The 18,339-nt window shown below is 37.9% G+C and overlaps 1 protein-coding gene across 1 annotated transcript in view; it reads right to left on the bottom strand.

Annotated features, from left to right (window-relative positions):
* The window catches only part of PTPRQ (protein tyrosine phosphatase receptor type Q), a 109,548-nt gene extending 97,214 nt beyond the window's left edge, over positions 1 to 12,334 (bottom strand). Inside the window, 9 exon segments of the mRNA XM_086610727.1 lie at positions 666 to 915; positions 2,288 to 2,422; positions 2,424 to 2,476; positions 2,950 to 2,961; positions 4,534 to 4,570; positions 4,572 to 4,604; positions 10,587 to 10,813; positions 11,702 to 11,813; positions 12,281 to 12,334. Of these exon segments, the coding sequence (XP_086466853.1) occupies positions 666 to 915; positions 2,288 to 2,422; positions 2,424 to 2,476; positions 2,950 to 2,961; positions 4,534 to 4,570; positions 4,572 to 4,604; positions 10,587 to 10,813; positions 11,702 to 11,813; positions 12,281 to 12,334 (913 nt within the window).
* Between the last annotated feature and the right edge of the window lie 6,005 nt (positions 12,335 to 18,339).

Genomic DNA, 18,339 nt, shown 5'->3' with positions numbered 1-18,339 from the left:
TCGGGAAGCCCTTTAACAAGCACCTGAACACTCATAAGGTGAAGATCTATTAGAGGTGAATCCAGAAGCTTGGGTGTGCCAGTGTGGTGCTAAGAGGAAGGACTTGCTGAGACTTGGGTCATAAGGGCTGACTCTGAGTGTGCGCTGGGCACACCAAACATCCACCCACACTGACCAGGAAGACAGCTTCCCTTTTCCCAGATCATGCCTTGATGTTTGAACCCTGGCTGTATAGGCACCCGGCAGGTAAGGGTTGAAGATGCTATTTTTCAAACCGCTGACATCTTTCTATGTATTTTGCAGAACCAAATCCCACTGTATAAGCTTCTCATCACTTTCCAGGGTTTTGTTATTACCAGCGCACCAATCCTGGGATGCTAACAGGGTGAACAATAAACTGGAAATTAGCCCTGAGATTGTTAGAACAGAAACTATTCAAAATTTCATTAATCCTAGACAGAACATCAAACTGAGGATATTTTAATTCTAGCAAAGCAATTCAAACGAACAGCGCCAGGAAGGAATTAAATTTCTTTTCATCTGAACAGTGCTATGAGTTCTGGAGGTATTTGGACTGAAGTATCTTCCAACATAACTTCAAATGGTTATTTTGAAGCTTTCACATAAATCTTAGAACTTTATTTCCATTTGAAAGCAGTATATACCTGATTCTGGTGTCCTGACAATTGCACTGTCAATGTACCCTGCTTCAGTAGTAACCGCAGAGACTTCAAAAAGATAGGTGGTGTATGGCCTGAGGTTAGTTACAACAAAACTAATTGGTTCATTCCAAACAGAGCTCATTTCACTTGGTGCTGCTGTACTTGGTGCAACTGTAGTCCGTGAAGGAATCGTGGATTTGCCAAAAGTAGTTGAAGGGGTGGTAGTACTCCACAAAAATGATTCACTGTTATCCTATAAAGACAAAATACGAAACATGACAAGCTGCATCTACAAGATATAATTGTAAATATATATATAGATCAAAAAAGGCAGACCACCTTTGAAATAAAATTACCCAAAATTGATTCTCCTTTTTATACTTCAAACATAGGTTATTATTTCATTAGTTGACATTGCTACTATATCCTATGACAGTGTCATAGTTTCCTACCTTATCTCAAAAGTTCTCAAACCTGACTGAACAGAAGCAAGTCTCTAGGATTCATTTAATTATTCCCAGATTCCATTTTCAGCATTCAGTCTCTTTCTTAAAAAAAGAAAAAGTCCCCTAGTGAGGTCCTTCTACATCACATGTATGTTTTAAGTATGTATGTATATATACATTTATAACATGCATATATCCATATATAATGGATAAGACTGGACAGGGGTTTCCTAATCCATACTGTCAGGAGACACCTCTGAAAAACTGCTAGACATTACAATAACCAATGCTTATCATTCAGTAGGTGGCAGCCTTTCTTCTCAGTGCTGTATTAAATCAGTCTCATGTGGGGAGCCTTCACAATGCCTAAGATGATCTTCCAAATAAAATCTTAAACCAAAGTCTTGATCATTTTTATCATGTAAAACTGCACTTTTCATTAAAGTATTAAACCTAGCATCCTTAAAAAAAAAAAAAGGCAACTTGACATCTCACTAATCACAGCACACTGCTCAGAAGAAAGAGCAAAAGGAGAATAAACACTGGAAAAGAGAATTTTCTGAAAGGTACACAATGGTTACAGGTCTGAATCCAATGAATAGTAAAAATTCAGAAGCTTTTCACTGAATGCTTATTTTAATAACAACTCAGACTAAAATATTTTTTAAAAAAAAACACTTGCTCATAGTGGGTCTTTTTATTTTGATATGAAACATATTTAAATAATGTTGAAATGTGATACACGAGACAAAGCATACATTTAAATTATAAAAAGCATTATCATACAATATATAAAAAGAAGATATTAACATTACAGTACATCTGTACTGAACAAAAATATAAAGTCCTTGCCTTTTCTAATTGAATGCTGTAAAAAAAAAAGTTTGAAAAAAATTATCTATTTCATAATTTTCTGTTAAAAGGACATAAAATTGACCCTTTCTTAACATTTTTACTTTGATTAAACTGAGCTTTTCAGGGAAAAGTATTCCATCTAAACTATTTTGGGCAGAAAAGTTTTTCTTCAATCATTATATCCTGCCTTGGGCCTAAGTTTGTAAAGTATTTGAGATGGTTCTGAAAACAAGCTTCCAAATATTTTATATCTCGAAATTCAAATGTAAAACTATATTCTGAATTTTGAGCCTATTTCTAATTTAAAAGGTTTATAGCACTTACATTACATTCTGGTAACCTCCCAGACAGAAGGTCCTCTACTTTAACCAAGACATCTTTCACTACAATTCCACTTCTTGCATGTTTCACACTAATCTTGAAACTAGTTATCTTTCCATTTGGTTGCCGAGGGAGAAAACCAGATCAGATTTACAGCTGAATAATTTAAGGCTTCAACTGTGAGATTCACTACTTACCTGGAGCTTGAAAACAAAACAAACAAAAGCAATGAGACCACACTTCTCTGCTCAGCACTGGAAAAAAATCCTAATTTTTTTTGTGTAATGCCATTTCTAGCTTCCAAACCCTGAAGCAAATAAAAAACAACCATTCACAAACTACATTGTAAAGTAGCTGATATGTAACCAGCTCTTTTCCAACCTGGTTTGAGAGAAACATAATTATTTCAATTTCATAATAATACAGTAATTGGTTTGGTCAACTTCAGAATATTCTTCCTAGAAGCAACTCATCTACTGTGTCAGAAGTAGCAAATTTTTGCTCACTTTCGTTTGTTTAAAAGCATATGACAGCACTGGGTGTTTTATTTCACCTTACCTTTGTCATCTTTTCAGCTGGATACAGATTTTTGGTAGCTTTTAATAGCTCAATTTACTTCAAATAGTCACTATTACTACAGAGATGGTGTTCTTTGTATCAGTGACAGTGTCCAGGCCCTTTTGTCAGAGCATCTGTATTAATCACAGCACAAAGAAATGGGATGCAGCATCTAAAATGAGATTTTACAAGCTATACAACTTTTCTGAGAATTTGAGCACCGTAGCTCTCCCTTAGTCCTGTCTGCATGGCATGGGGCAGTAAAAGTTCCTGTGACAGCTGGCCTTAGTAACTAAGGAGAAAAGGGTTATGCTGCCTTAAAAATATACAGATATACAAGTGTCTACAATTACAGATCTTCCACAGCTGAATTTAGCTAGATCCTTCAAAGCTCATATTCAGCTCTTGCTTAGGCCCTGCTGAATCTTTTGCAGATCTTTGACCTCCTTTCCCTCCTCCAAGACTATAGCCTTTATATTTAAATAATTATATCGTCTGTCTAACTTCCTACTTTAAACTGTACCCTCTTAATGTTGATCAAGATGTTGGGGTTTCTTCAAGCATCAAAGCAAGAGTAAAAAAAAAATTTAAGAATTTAAAAGTCTAAATGTAGTATCAGGACACAGAATTCTCCCTAGAATTGAAGAAACCTTCAATTACTTTTCTAATAAGGGTCTTTAGCTTTAATAAAACATAAGCAGGAATGCATCAAAAAGTAAAAGCTAATGTTCTTATACGGGGATATGCTGATACCTCTGTCAACATGAGCAAATAAAGATCACAGCAATAAGGTTTTTCTAACAACAATAACATACAAAGAATACTTAAACCCACTGATTTTGCATAGCTCCACATGGCTAGTTTACTACCCCTTCACATATTTAGTTTCATAACTCATTGCATTATCCCACAAATCTGATTGCAGTCTGATGATCTCCTGCCGTGGCACTTTGCAGAGTCTACAGAAACCAGCCAGGAAACCTAAGCACAGAGGGACGGTCATCACCGTTTGCAGTACAAATTCTATATTCCATTAAGACTGTTCACCCCCAATATAACCGGCTTGGTGCCAGCTCTTCAGCAAGGCTCCACTGTTCCTGGAGTGGAGCAAGACTACGAACACTACATTCATAAAGATTATACAATTCAAACTATAATTATAATTTTTTTAATTTTCCAAACCATCAAGTCAAATTTTCATTTCAGACATGTATTATAATTTTTATTAGTATTTTTGCTTCAGAATTGAGAAGTAAAAACTTAGCAAAATACATTCTGTGCGGGGCTTTGTAGAGAAGGCACTTGACTTCAGCACTAACAAATAGAGCTGATCCCACAACAAAGTCCGTCTCCAGTACTGCTGCAGGCAGCAGCAGATGAGTCCGCTTGATAGGCAGCTCTGCCCACTGTGACCTTGCTTCCTGGAAGCAGATTACCTAGAAACTGGCATAGAAAAACCCCAACAGAACAGCCTTTGCACATAAGAAACTTCCATATGTGCAGGGCCTAAATGCTGTTACTAGCAAGTAGGACAAAAGCACCTTTTCCACTGAGTGAGAGAGTAAGAAAACAATTAGGATTTTGCTCCAAATGCATCAGAATGTCTTCAATTATAAATGTTGCCATGGATACTTTATATGAACAAATCAGAGCAGCTTTAATTAAAATAATTAGCAGCTTTATTAAATTACCACTTTCTGCTGTCTGAAAAAGAAAAGGATCACTAAACTACTCCAACACCAGCACTGTTCTCAGCAGCAACCTACAGAAAAATAAAAAAAAAGCCACATTGAAGAATGCATAGGATATAGAGTTTCAGGGACTATGAAATCTTAAGGATATACGGAGATTCACCTTCTAGCTTTTTTAAACTATAAATATACAAATGAACATGGCCTTTTATAGCTGTATTGTTTAATTTCTACTCAACATTTAAATTGTGAAAAAAATAAAGTGGAAAATTATGAAACAGTGTAAGAAATTGAGAAAACAACGTGTGAATATCCACACTTCAAACGTGCTGTGTCACTATTTTATCCTAAAGTCAACAGCAAGAATAACATCAGTAACACTCTCTTTCCTTACCACCATTCACTTAAACCAGCTTCTTCATTCCTATTTTACTTGTACTATAACTTAAAAGCATTAAACGAAAATAGGTTTCTCTTATTTCTGAACTCCTGAAGGATAGTGAGAGCAGGTCAACCTCCTCAGAGCAGAAGGAAAGCAATGTCTTGTGGCAGAAAGACAACAGGTCAGGGAACTGTGGATGCACATTATGGAGGATGTGCCTCAACGCCTCAATGCTCACGATCATAGCAGAGTCTTCCCACAGAAGAACAGTACATTAAGACTTTGGTAGAATTTATGGAGATCACAACAACACCACTATTTGCTTCTGCAATATAGGACTTACTGACAATTTGACTCAGTGATAGTCCATGGCGTGCCATACTTACAAAGAAAGAGGAATAAATCAGACTCCTTATTTTGAAAAGACGCGAGAGACAATGAAAGGTAGAATGAGCAAATTCCAACAGTGACAGTAAGAGATGTGTCAAAAAAGCAAAGCAAGAAGCTCTCCAGCAAGGTTCAAGCTGGCAGAGACATGCCCTCCCACCAGTGTCAAGGAACAAAGGTATGGCAGTGGTGCTGAAGGAGTGACAGTGCAGACTGTGAGGAAAGTGAGGGTGTGAAGGGGCAGATGTGCAAAACTACATATAGGTCATAGTAGACAGACAGTACACAAGGGATAATGAAGGGCAAAGAGAGTGGAAGAAGCCAGCGGGTCAGAAAGGAAAACTGTTCTAATCACTTCTCAGGACTAAACTATGCATCTTTCAGAAGGCTGTAAAGCTATTTAAACAAAAGCACAGTAGACAAACTATAGCAAAGAAATACGAGGTAACATGGAAGACTTAATCTAGGATGTGAAGGGATGCACATGCCTACGATCACTTCCCAACACAGCGCATGCTCTGCTTGCTGAAGAAGAACTTTATCATTGGCCAGCTCCTTCCTAAGCTATACAAACACCCCCTCCCCACTCACACACGCTTCATGACTCCAGCCAACCCTACCTACTTCTGTGTCACAGAAAGATGATTTGAAACGTCCTTAAGCATTGATGAATTCTACAGTAATTGCAATAGCTGAGGAAATTACCTGGAGATCTTACCAGCAATTAGAAAAGTCTGACAGTATTAAAATTACATTATATAAATCTGAAGGTATGCCCTCATCTGAACACTGATCTGTTACTATCTCATCTCAAAGTAGGTATTGTAGAAAGGGTCCAGAAGGGAAAACTAGCTTTAAGACAGACATGGAAACTCCCATTTCATATGTGTAGTTTCAAGAGAACTCAAAGTAACTACAACATAAGTATGAAAAAATTTGCATGGTAAAGGTATCAGCTACACACACTGATTAGCCTTAAAGAGAAATAAAAAAAAATGCTTACACAATGTTGTTAGCTTCTAGAGATCACTGCCACAAAGAGCCGTTACAGAAAAAAGCTTGCATTTAAAAAGGACAAGTTTACTATGCAGATAAAGTACTATCCAAAGTTCAAGTAGCTGTAGTTCACATTTGAAAGGAGTATTAATTTTTATGCTTTGAAGTATGTTGCCACTAGTTATTTAAATCTAGAAAAAAATCTCGAGTGCATATTTTTACGAATTTATCAATAATCAGATGTTCAAAATTATCCGTAGCTCTCCAATATTTAACAAATTATGACTTGTAACTGCTATTCTTTAAAAATGTTTTTGTCATTAGATGTAAAGAAATTAAGGCTGGGCTGTTACAAACAGATTGGAAACCCATATTCAAAGCTTATAAGCTTTGTTGAATTGTACTGTCACCTGAGTCATAGAATCATAGAATCATAGAATCGTTAGGGCTGGAAGGGACCTTCAAAGGTCATCTAGTCCAACCCCCCTGCAAGGAACAGGGATATCTCCAACTAGATCAGGTTGCTCAGGGCCTCATCCAACCGGGCCTTGAACGTCTCCAGGGATGGAGCATCCACCACCTCTCTGGGCAACCTGTTCCAGTGTTCTACAACTCTCATGGTAAAAAATTTTTTCCTAATATCCAACCTGAATCTACCTCCCTCTATTTTAAAACCATTACCCCTTGTCCTATCACAAATGGCCCTCCTGAACAGCCTCTCCCCATCTTTCTTGTAGGCCCCCTTGAGGTACTGGAAGACCGCTATAAGGTCACCCCGGAGTCTCCTCTTCTCCAGGCTGAACAGCCCCAACTCTTTCAGCCTGTCCTCATAGGAAAGGTGCTCCAGCCCTCTTATCATCTTCGTGGCCCTCCTCTGGACCCTCTCCAACTGGTCCATGTCCTTCTTATGTTGGGGACTCCAGAACTGGACGCAATACTCCAAGTGAGGTCTCACGAGGGCAGAGTAGAGGGGAGAATCACCTCCCTCGACCTGCTGGCCACGCTCCTCTTGATGCAGCCCAGGACGCGGTTGGCCTTCTGGGCCGCAAGAGCACATTGCCGGCTCATATTGAGCTTCTCGTCCACCAGTACTCCCAAGTCCTTCTCCTCAGGGCTGCTCACGATCCATTCTCCGCCCAGTCTGTATTTGTGCCTGGGATTGCCATGACCCAGATGTAGGACCTTGCATTTGGCCTGGTTAAACTTCATGAGGTTGGTACGGGCCCACCTCTCCAGCCTGTCGAGGTCCCTCTGGATGGCATCCCTCCCTTCCAGCGTGTCGACGGCACCACACAGCTTGGTGTCATCGGCAAACTTGCTGAGGGTGCACTCTATGCCACTGTCCACGTCACCGACAAAGATGTTGAAGAGGGCCGGGCCCAACACGGACCCCTGAGGGATGCCACTCGTGACCGGTCTCCACATGGACATCGAGCCGTTGACCACTACTCTCTGAGTGCGGCCATTGAGCCAATTCCTTATCCACCGAGTGTCCATCCATCAAACCCATGCCTCTCTAGTTTAGAGAGAAGAATGTCGTGCGGGACAGTGTTAAAAGCTTTGCACAAGTCCAGGTAGATGACATCCGTTGGTCGACCCTTGTCCACCGATGCTTGTCACTCATAACACATCAACACAACCAAAAAACAAAACAAAACAAAAACAAACAAAAACAAAACAAAACATCAAAAAAAAAAAACCACCAAGTTGGTCAGGCACGATCTGCCTTTGGTGAAGCCATGTGGCTGTCACCCACCACCTCCTTGCTCTCCATGTGCCTTAGCCTGGTTCCCAGGAGAATCTGCTCCATGACCTTGCCAGGCACAGAGGTTGAGGCTGACGGCCTGTAGTTGCGGGTCCTCCTTGTTACCCTTTTTAAAAATGGGGGTTATGTTCCCTCTCTTCCAGTCATCGGGGACCTCGCCAGACCGCACGACTTCTCAAATACAATGGCCAGTGGCTTGGCAACTTCATCCGCCAGTTCCTTCAGGACCCGCGGATGGATCTCATCAGGTCCCATGGACTTGTGCACCTTCAAGTTCCTCAGATGTTCCCGAACCTGCTCTTCAAGTACAGTGGGCGGTGGTTCATCCTCACAGTCCCTGCTAGTTCTTTCCACAGCTTGGGTGGTAAGACAAGAGGCTTTATCAGTGAAGACTGCGGCAAAAATTCATTGAGTACCTCAGCCTTCTCTATGGTCCCGGGTGACCAGAACACCAGTATCCTTCCGGAGGGGGCCTACATTCTCCTTGGACTTCCTTTTGTCCCCTACATACCTATAGAAGCATTTCTTATTGCTTTTTATATCCCTTGCCAAATTCAATTCCTTCAGGGCTTTAGCCTTCCTCACTTGATCCCTGGTCACTCGTACAGCTTCTCTGTATTCCTCCCAGGCTATCTGTCTCCGCTTCCACCCTCTGTAGGCTAACCTCTTCATTTTCAGTTGGTCCAGGAGCTCCTTGCTCATCCACGCCGGCCTCCTGGTCTTTTTGCCCGACTTGTTCTTCGTCGGATGCACCTCTGCTGAGCTTGGAGGAGGTGCTCCTTGAATGTGGACCAACTTTCCTGGGCCCCTCGTCCCTCCAGGGCCGCCTCCCACGGCACTTTGCCCATCAAGTCCCTTGAAGAGGCCGAAGTCCGCCTTCTTGAAGTCTAAAGAGTCGTTACTGAATCTGTGAGGTTGCTGGTGGGTCAGGCAGTCAGGGCGCCCACCAAAGCTGTAGGTAACGTAACTGCCCTCAGCTTGCCACAGACTTTTTCACTCATGAGAAAAGCCGTGTGCTCCCTGCCAGACAGAGGTTGTTGGGTCACAAGTCACTTTCCCGAGTCAAATTCTGCTCTAAGAGCAATGTTCCAGGCACCAGTAATGGGAAGGATTGCCTCCCATACATATCAACAACTGGCAAATTATTGCTAAGCAAAAACAAATGATTTAAAATGTCCCACAGTCTTCCTGGGGAAGAGTCATATATGGGAGGAAAGCATGGAATTTCCAAAACCCTTAGTAGTGAATCCCACATAAGTGCTACCGAGGTACTGAGAATTGCAAATGAAATTCTCTTAATAAATTAATTTGTCTGAGGAGATTAATCTCCTTAGAATCTAAGTGGTAGTACTTTTCTCAAACAGTAGCTGAACTTTTTTGTGGGTTTGTTTTTGGGGTTTTTTTAGCAGATGACTGGAGGCAGGAGATCAAAGGATAAACATTTCTGCAGCTGTGGATATACTGGCTTTTATCAGCGTGGTCATCACAACCAGATTCACAGTGAGTAACTTTCCCACAACAGCAAGCATACTTACATTTTTACTTTCTTACACGCATGTACACCTTTACAAAGAATCACTGCAAAGCCCTATTCCTAGTCTGGTCAACTTAATATTTTTTAATAGCTTTATGTTGTATGAACTTACATGACATGGAACGAAGCAAATCAAACACATAATTTCATTTCATTCTTGACATCAAAAAGAAGCACTTCTCCAAGGTTCTTATGAAAGAGTAAGTCAGGTGAAGAACTGCTTGGCAATGCTGCCAAGATAATAGCAGTTCATTTCTGTCCACCTGAAATCATTTATTGTTGAAGAATTCATAGATGGATCAGAAGTACCTAATCTCAATGTAAACAAATTCCACATACCAAAGTCATGAAAATACATGTGCTGATTTTGGCAGTAGATATTCACTGTGAATATCTAGGCTATATAATCTATGGGAAGGGAAAGGAAAAGTATGACATCTTTTATTTCAGGAGACAGCACTAGGTAAAACTACCAGGCTTAGGGAAACCAGGCTAAGGTGTTTACAGGCTACATCTAAACAGATATTCAGGGAAGAAAACTCCTTCTTAAACTAATTAATTTTAAAATCAAAGAAAGAAGTATGTACCTACATGCTTTTCTGGATCTGGATGACATTATTTAGAAATCTACGTGCAATATCCAAAGTGCACCAGTGATTTGAAAGATTAAATCTCAATGAAGATGAAGAAGGATTTAGATGTTTTTGAAAATTCTATCCTTTGCTTTTTAATTTCTACAACATAATGCCATATGTCAGTAAGAATATCAACAGACAAAACTACGGTTTAGCACAGTTTTGGTTGGTAATTATTTAAAACAGATTTAAAAACCACTACTGTAAACAAATACCTGGCTAATACATTTTGTTACATGGCAACACTAATTAGAAAGGTCTTTCAGAAAACATTATATGCACCTACCAGAAACTCATGCCAACGTACAGTAAGTCAGAATTCAAAATACTAAAAGGCATTTGTAAAGCTTGTACCGTAATCTCGTAAGTTGTTCCAGGGTTAAGACTGGTAAGAAGAACTTCCAAACTATCTGGCTTTGTTGTGACCTGTGTATAAGCTGTTTGCATCCATGGGCAGACCTCTTTATATTTAACAATATAGGAGATAATTCTCCCATTTGGGTGCAGTGGTGTATTCCATGACAGCAGAATCCCAGCAGAGCCCACTCTTTCACCTGCAAGGAATATAGGAGGCCCAGGATCTAAAAAAAAAAAAAAAAGTTGTTTTATATTTTATATATACACACATACATACATATATACACACACACACATATATATACACATACATACATACATATACATACATACATATACACACACACATGAACACACACATATAAAACAGTTTTTAATTAAGTTTCCAGATAACGGAGACACCTTCACAACTTCTATAAAGAAATTAAATCATCTGCCAGCATAAACAGTAAACTACTGAAAAACTAACATACTGTTGAATAAGAAGCTTTTTCTCTGGCTAAAGGCCTGTTACAAAAATGATTAAATGAATTTGGAACACCAGGAACATTCTTCTGTAAGAATGTAAAAATGTAATGCTCAAGATCTTCATGGACAAACCAGAGTTTAATGCCAATTTAATATTTGATATATTCTGGAACGCCGAATTCAGTTCCTTTTCCTAAAACCATTCAAAACCAGACTGCACTGTCTTAAAAAACGTTTCTGATATGGCTACATTTTTCTGAAACATCTCCATAGTCCTACCACTATACATATAAATTGTGGTATGCATATTACTACATGACACAAGAGTAAATTTTTCAAATTGTTCCCCTTTATGCTTTTCACTCTTTCTTTTCTTTTTTTTAAATAGCCAAGCTAACAGATGAATACAACTACAACTCACATCCAGGGCTGTTGCTTAAAAATATCTGATAGAGAAACTGTCATGCTCTCACAGAACACCTCACACTCAGTGTATCTTTTTTTATGGTTAAAGAAGATGAAAATTCTAATGACTGTTCAAAACCAATTATAATTTCTCCGATACTACTGTGCATATAATAAATACAAAAAAGCATCACTAAAATAAAAAATCAACAAAATTTCATCAGTCATTATTTACTCACTTGTCACATTTGTTGTCACTGTTCTACTAGCAGGTGAACTGTAGAGTGAAGAAGAAACTGCAGAAACTGTAACATTGTATGTTGTTCCAGGAATAGTATTAGAAAAATCAGCCTGAAATCGGACATCAATTTAAGTCTTTTACCAAGAACCACACAAATGAAAAAAAACAAAAAACAAAACCCAAACATTCAAGCACTGTATTACTGAAAGTGACCTCAAATAACAAGCTTTTAGAAATACATCAGTATTTACGGCAGTAAAACTAGTAGTTTACATGTTAGCTACAGTACAGTATCTTGCCATCTTATTTAACTACCCTCTATAAGATTTGTATAACATTCAATATTAAAGAACAACAAAATTAACTATTAATTTTATCACAGAATCACCTAACTGTATATAGAGGTTTTTCTGTATTACCACTGTACCAAAGTACATATGAAGCATCATAAAATTCCTTTTTGAAAGAATAAACACAACAGCAGCCTGAAAAACTTACAAGTTTCTAACTCTTAAGCTAGCTCATCTTTTGAAATAAACATAATTAAAACTTTTTAGCAAGCATTTATATAAAATACCTGTATCTTTGCAGTTCCAATAAAAACCAAAAGCAAAACAACCAGAACAACCATTATTTCTGTTAATATTATTATATTTTCCAGACAGCAGAATCAAAAAGTGCTCCTATTTCTTTTTGATGGTTTAGCAGTGAAACGTTGCCTGCATTAATGATTTAAGCACAGATCTTCCTGGCAAGTACACAATTAATGAGTCTGTATTACTCAATAGCTCTGCCCTTCCTTTGTTAAACTATTCATGAACCCTTGGATGACTGGCTGTATCCTTCCAGCAGACTTAAAAAACGTAAATTCACTACCTGTTGTTAGGTAACAAACTCTGGATGCTGAAATTTGCTCTCACCAATTTTTCATTAATGCTTTCCTATTCATATTTGTATTAAATAGCTAAGGAGGCAAGCTTGAATCCCTCGTCAGCACAGTGCATGAGGAAAAGCTGACCATGCAAGTCCTGTAATAAAAGCACATACTTGATACTCTCTAACTCCAAGATCTAGGATAACAACAGAACCATGATCAGGAATAAGATCCACATGAAATCTGTCTACATGTCCATACGGTAGTCTCCAATACAATGAAAAAGAATATGACGAAACATTGAAAAATTTCAGTCCTTCTGGCTTTGCAGGTTCTGAAAGACAATTGTGGAATAAAAGACGTTAACTTAAATAACCCCCTTTACAAATATATTAGTAGCTGCAACTGAATACAAAAGCATCCAAGAACAGTGTACTTGCTACATGAAGGATAATTGCTAACTGTTCTGGATATAGCAGTTTATTACACTATAGTTGCTATACTACCTCTGGGACTCAGTTGATAATCTCCAAGCTATGTTGTGCAGACATCCCCATTTGCAGAGAGCAAGCTCAAGTGTCTCTGCCCAGTGTTCAGTTAACAAAGAATCTGCACAGTCCTGGTGTTTCTGCTGTTCACAACCTTAAAGCTAGCACTGTTACTGTCATAATTAGTGCTATTATTAAAATTCAAGCTATAGCTGGTGCTTGTTCTGTTGCTAGCCACAAAGTAGTTAACTCTTTTATACTTTTCCTGCATTTGCAATCTCAGTAATTCCATGAAATCTAGTGAGTTAAGTCCCCCAAATTTTGATGGTTTAGTCCTTTCATTAAAGTCAAGTTTTCACCCTGCTCCTGTCAGGTCACCTCACTTTCTTCTGCCCTTAAACATACCTTTAAATCTGTATCAACCACTCAAAGTCTAATAATGAACCAGATTTTAGCTTCTTCAATAGCACATTAAAACATTATCTATCTTTAATACTGTAAAATTTATCCACCTGTGCAATCCAGTCATGTGCATCTGTCTCCCTTCTACTCTGGAAAGTACACACAGCTATCAACCATCCCTGTGCTTATCTCCCAGAACAAGCTATTGTTGTTGTGACGCTATTTATCACACCTGAGATTCACCGCTACCCTTGCACTCAGTCCTCTGACTCCATTACTAACACGGTTCTTCAGAATCCAAACTAAATCTTATAGTAATGTTTATACACTAATAGCATAATATGCAGTCTGAATATCATATCACTTCTATCCTGAAAGAGCTCCATTCCTTTCTTATTTACTGTTAATCTGCTTAGATTATGTATCTTTCATGAACTCTTTACACTGACCACCTAAAGTTGAAAAATCGTTTCAGATTACTCTAGTTTTGCCATCAAATAATCTATCTGAAATATTAATATATCCAAATATTATTTAGATTTCATATTCAGTCTGTATTTGTTTTATATGTATGACTTTTAACATATTGCTTTATTTTAATATTAACAGAACAACAACAAAAAATAATATATGTGATGAGGAAGTGTAACTGAGAGCATAACTTCTTCCTTTTAGCATACTTTTATAAATTTTTAAGTCCTATTGTTATCACCGGTACTATTATTTTCATGTATCTCAACTCTTTCACCTCTTGCTTCAGTCTCCCTGACTAAGGCAGAAGCATCAACAGTTTGTCAAGCTCTGATGCCAAAAGCAGACACAAAAATGTCTGGACATTTGGCCAAAGTAGTCAATCAATGACAATGCTTCTCAGACGTCTCTCATACCACCATGTCATTGCCACAAAAAATAACCCATAAAAAGTAGTATAAGAAAGGAGTAAAAGAAATTGGTTGAGGTAGTTTTGGTACATCTGGTAGCATTTGGTACTGCAAACACGTGTCAAGATTGAGATTTTAATCCACTAAATTTTAATCACAAATCTAATAAGAAACAATCCTTGAATTGAGCAGTTTCCAAACTAAAGCCTTAACTCTAAAAACATTTGCAAACCTGTTTAACTTCACTCATTGCAAAAAACCTACTGAAATCAGATAAGGCAAAAATCAGTTCATGCGTAACTCTTTGCAGGATGAGACCTGAAAAATAATGAAAATACTAAAAATGGTCAAAAGAAATGCAGCACAGCTAAAGAAATTCTGTTTCTGGTAGCATATCACTAGCTGCAGGTTGAATAGGGTGAAAGTAATGTATGTCCACAACCACAGCAAACTATTACATGCAAGATCTCTTGAAATTCCAATGCTATCCCACAAAGTGAGATGCACAAAGCTCTATGTGCTCTGTTATTGACAGCTGCCACTCACTGGCAAGGAGAGAAAGCAAGAAACCATACAGACCTGTTACAATTTCAATGAAAGCAGAAACTCCTTCAATATTTCCTCTTAGTCTTCGCAGTGTGAAATTATAAATGCTCCCAGCAGTAAGGTCTGTAACACTGAAGTCAGTCAGTGCTTTTGGAATTCTGAACTTGTTTATAAAGGTGTTGTTTGATAAAGATGCTTTATAAGAAGTGAAGTTAGTCTTGGTTGGATTCCACATTAAAGTTGCAGAGGAAGTATTTACCATTTTTAATGCCAGACCACATATCCCAGCTGGTTCTACAGTAAAAATTATTCAGATTAATAAAGAAAAAATCAATGCATAGCCATTAAAATGAAAAAAAGTTTTTATTTAAAATAAAATTTATTTTAAGTTTATTTAATTTTTATTTAAATTTATTTAAATGATTTGAGGGTTCACTGCATCATCAAATATTGATACAAATCTCAGAAATATGTTTGTATGGCTGTATAGTAAACAGCGTCATTATGCCGCACAGGGTAAAACCTGGGACTGTACCTCCTGTGTGCGTTATATAATTTATGGAAGAAAATTCCAGACTTATCAGATCTTCTGAAAGAACAGAAACATTGCTCACTGGTGAAACTGAATGAGAATGGAACACTTTGTAAACAGAAGTAGAAATTTTATTCAATTAAAAGTTTTCTAAACTACATCATAGGCCATATAATTTTAGAAAACTGTTCATCTGTTCACTTAGGGATACAGTAATTGTGATTATCCATTTCTTCCTTTTCAAATATTCCTTTTGGTTTATGAAGATTTCTAAAATCACAGATAACTATTTACAAAAAGCACCTCCATTAAATCTGTGCAGCAGAGCTGCAGTTAGAAAAGAAAAATGTTTCCATTCCTCCTAAGAAGTGAATCTTCCAGATTACTGATTTATCTGGCTTGAACCTTTCTGAAAATACTAATTAGCATAATCCCATTAAGGGCTGGATTATTCAGCATGAAAAAAAAAAATGCTAAAGATTTGCCATTAAAATGATAGAGTAATCTCTCCATAATCTAGCCATATACTGGACTCATCCACAATACTCTTGAAAATATTTGCTTGAGGATAAGAAGCACCTTCAGGACCATGACGAGGATTATTCTGCTGCCCTTTTCATTAACAAGAATCTGCAGGACTATATCTGTTTTTTTGCAGAGATTCCTTCATTTTTGAATAACTGAGTGCAAAGCCTCCTTGCCTATTAACTGGGTTAAGGATTTACAGTCCAAACAAACTACAGAAAATCCATCAAAGGGAAGAGGTCTATGACATACAAGTGTATAAATCTGGGAGTTTTATTTTCTGATTACTCTTAGCTGCTCTTTATCTGCTTTGGCAGTCCAGAATCCAATATGAATCTATTCCTTCAAATCTCTGCCACAAATGAACTCTCCTCTTTTATGCTGTATCACAGGAATATTGGAAAACCCACAATGAGTGCAAAATACAGGTTAATTCTTCTGCACTTTGTTAAACTATGCGAAGCACAATTCCTCTTACTCTTTTAAGAATTCTGTGGCCTTGTACAGCAGCAATCTTCCAATCTTAGACAATGGGCTTGCAAGAATTTAAGAGATGCAGAAACAATTGTAAACAAAATGCAAAGCAATTCTTAAAGCATAGGATGCTATTCTGACAAGATCTTACTCTGCTAGATTTAGAAGAATTTTGTGAGTCCACCTCTTTTTCAAATGGATATCTACAACTGTGTCTAGACCCCTCAACTTCAACCCAGTGAGCTACATAAAAGACATCTGTTTAAAAAAACTATCACAAGAGGAAGGGGAACTTGCTCCCCAAAGTTAAAGTTTCATTTTGAACTGTATTACCCTTTTGAGTCACTTACACACAATGATTGAAATGTCTCTGAACATTTACTGTTTTCAGAAAGAAAAAAAAAGACAAGTTATAAGGTAGTTCCTTACTTGTGATGACTTTTTTCTCCACAGCCACAGAAGAATCCAAACCTTTAACTGTCCTTAACTGAAAAAAGTATTCTGTCCCAGGGGCCAGATTTTTCACTACAGCTCTGCTGTCATAAACAGTTCTGGTGAGCAGCTTTTCATTATTCATCAGACAATATGAAAGCTATGGAAGAAATATAATTCCTTATATCAGACTATTTCACTTCATAAAAGTAATGTTCAGAGATTCAAACTACCTATTTATATAAAAATATTTACAATATTTTCCACATTTTAAATACAAAAAAAAAATCAAGAATATGACCTAAGCTTTATATTATGTTCCACAAAGTTGATCCACTACTTACTCAAAGAATCCTTAATAGCCCAATGGTGAAAGCAGTGACTTTAATCTTTAAAAGTAGATGGAGGAAGCAAAGTTAAGCCAGGTGACATGTTTTTGCTCTTGGAGGAAGGATAATAAAGTGTACTCTGACTGCTCAGTCACACAGCAGTACTGAGGAGCTGTACAATTAACTACGAGATAGAATGAATGAGAACAGCCAAGGGGTAGAAGAGCTCGGCTAAGGATTAATCAACAGGATGAGAGGAAAAAAAAAAAAATTCTAAAATGGAGACACTTGCAAAATCTCTGTATCTTTCTGGCAAAAAATCCCCAAACAGAATCAAACAAAACCAGCCAACCAACAACATCCATGCACTGTTGTTCAGAGCTGAGATCCTGAAGAGTCCCAATGAATCAGCCACTCAACTCTGCTCACTGGTATACCTTGAAAACTCACTTTAGTTTAGAGCCACTGCAGAGAATAAAAGTGCTGGAGATATCAAGTAAATGAAATTTGGGCACTTAACTCCTAGAGGCTGTGGGCATTCCTTCTGACCCCAGACAACCCTAAGGTGTGGAAGAAAATAATCCTGTGACAGTCCTTTCTGTTGATGTAGAAAACTGTTAGTGCAGACTGTTCCATACCTGCACTAGGGAAAGGCAAGATGAACACTGTGTCTGCGCTGCAGAGGAGGGCTCTAGACAAATGCCTCCAGCACATACACACGGGTTTCTCAGGCACAGTAGTTAGTACTAAGAGATCAAGAAGGTCTGCAACTGCCTACATCATGTGTCCTGTCCTGCCATCCATTATTTCCTCCAACAGAAGTGGGATATTCTACACTCAGCAGTGACCTGAAATCACTTTGGTTCAGCAACTATTCATTTGGGGAGGAATGATCCAATTCCCCTCTGTATATTTTACCAGCACAGTACTTGTTAATACACACTAAATCTTGGAGACTGTCATCACAGTATTAGAATTACAGCACTGCAAAACGCTAGAAGCAAAGCTATAGATTAAAGATTTACATCTAGTATAAACAAGTTAGGAAAGTACCTTTTGTGCACTCTTCGCTCTACGAACTACAATATATTGCATAGAGAGTTGGTGAGCTGGGATAATTAATTTTAAATGATTAGTAAAATGATCCTTTTTA

Source organism: Tauraco erythrolophus, chromosome 4 (assembly GCF_009769465.1).
Source record: "Tauraco erythrolophus isolate bTauEry1 chromosome 4, bTauEry1.pri, whole genome shotgun sequence".
NCBI classification, from domain to species: Eukaryota; Metazoa; Chordata; class Aves; order Musophagiformes; family Musophagidae; genus Tauraco; species Tauraco erythrolophus.
This window is presented reverse-complemented; position numbering and strand designations above follow the sequence as displayed.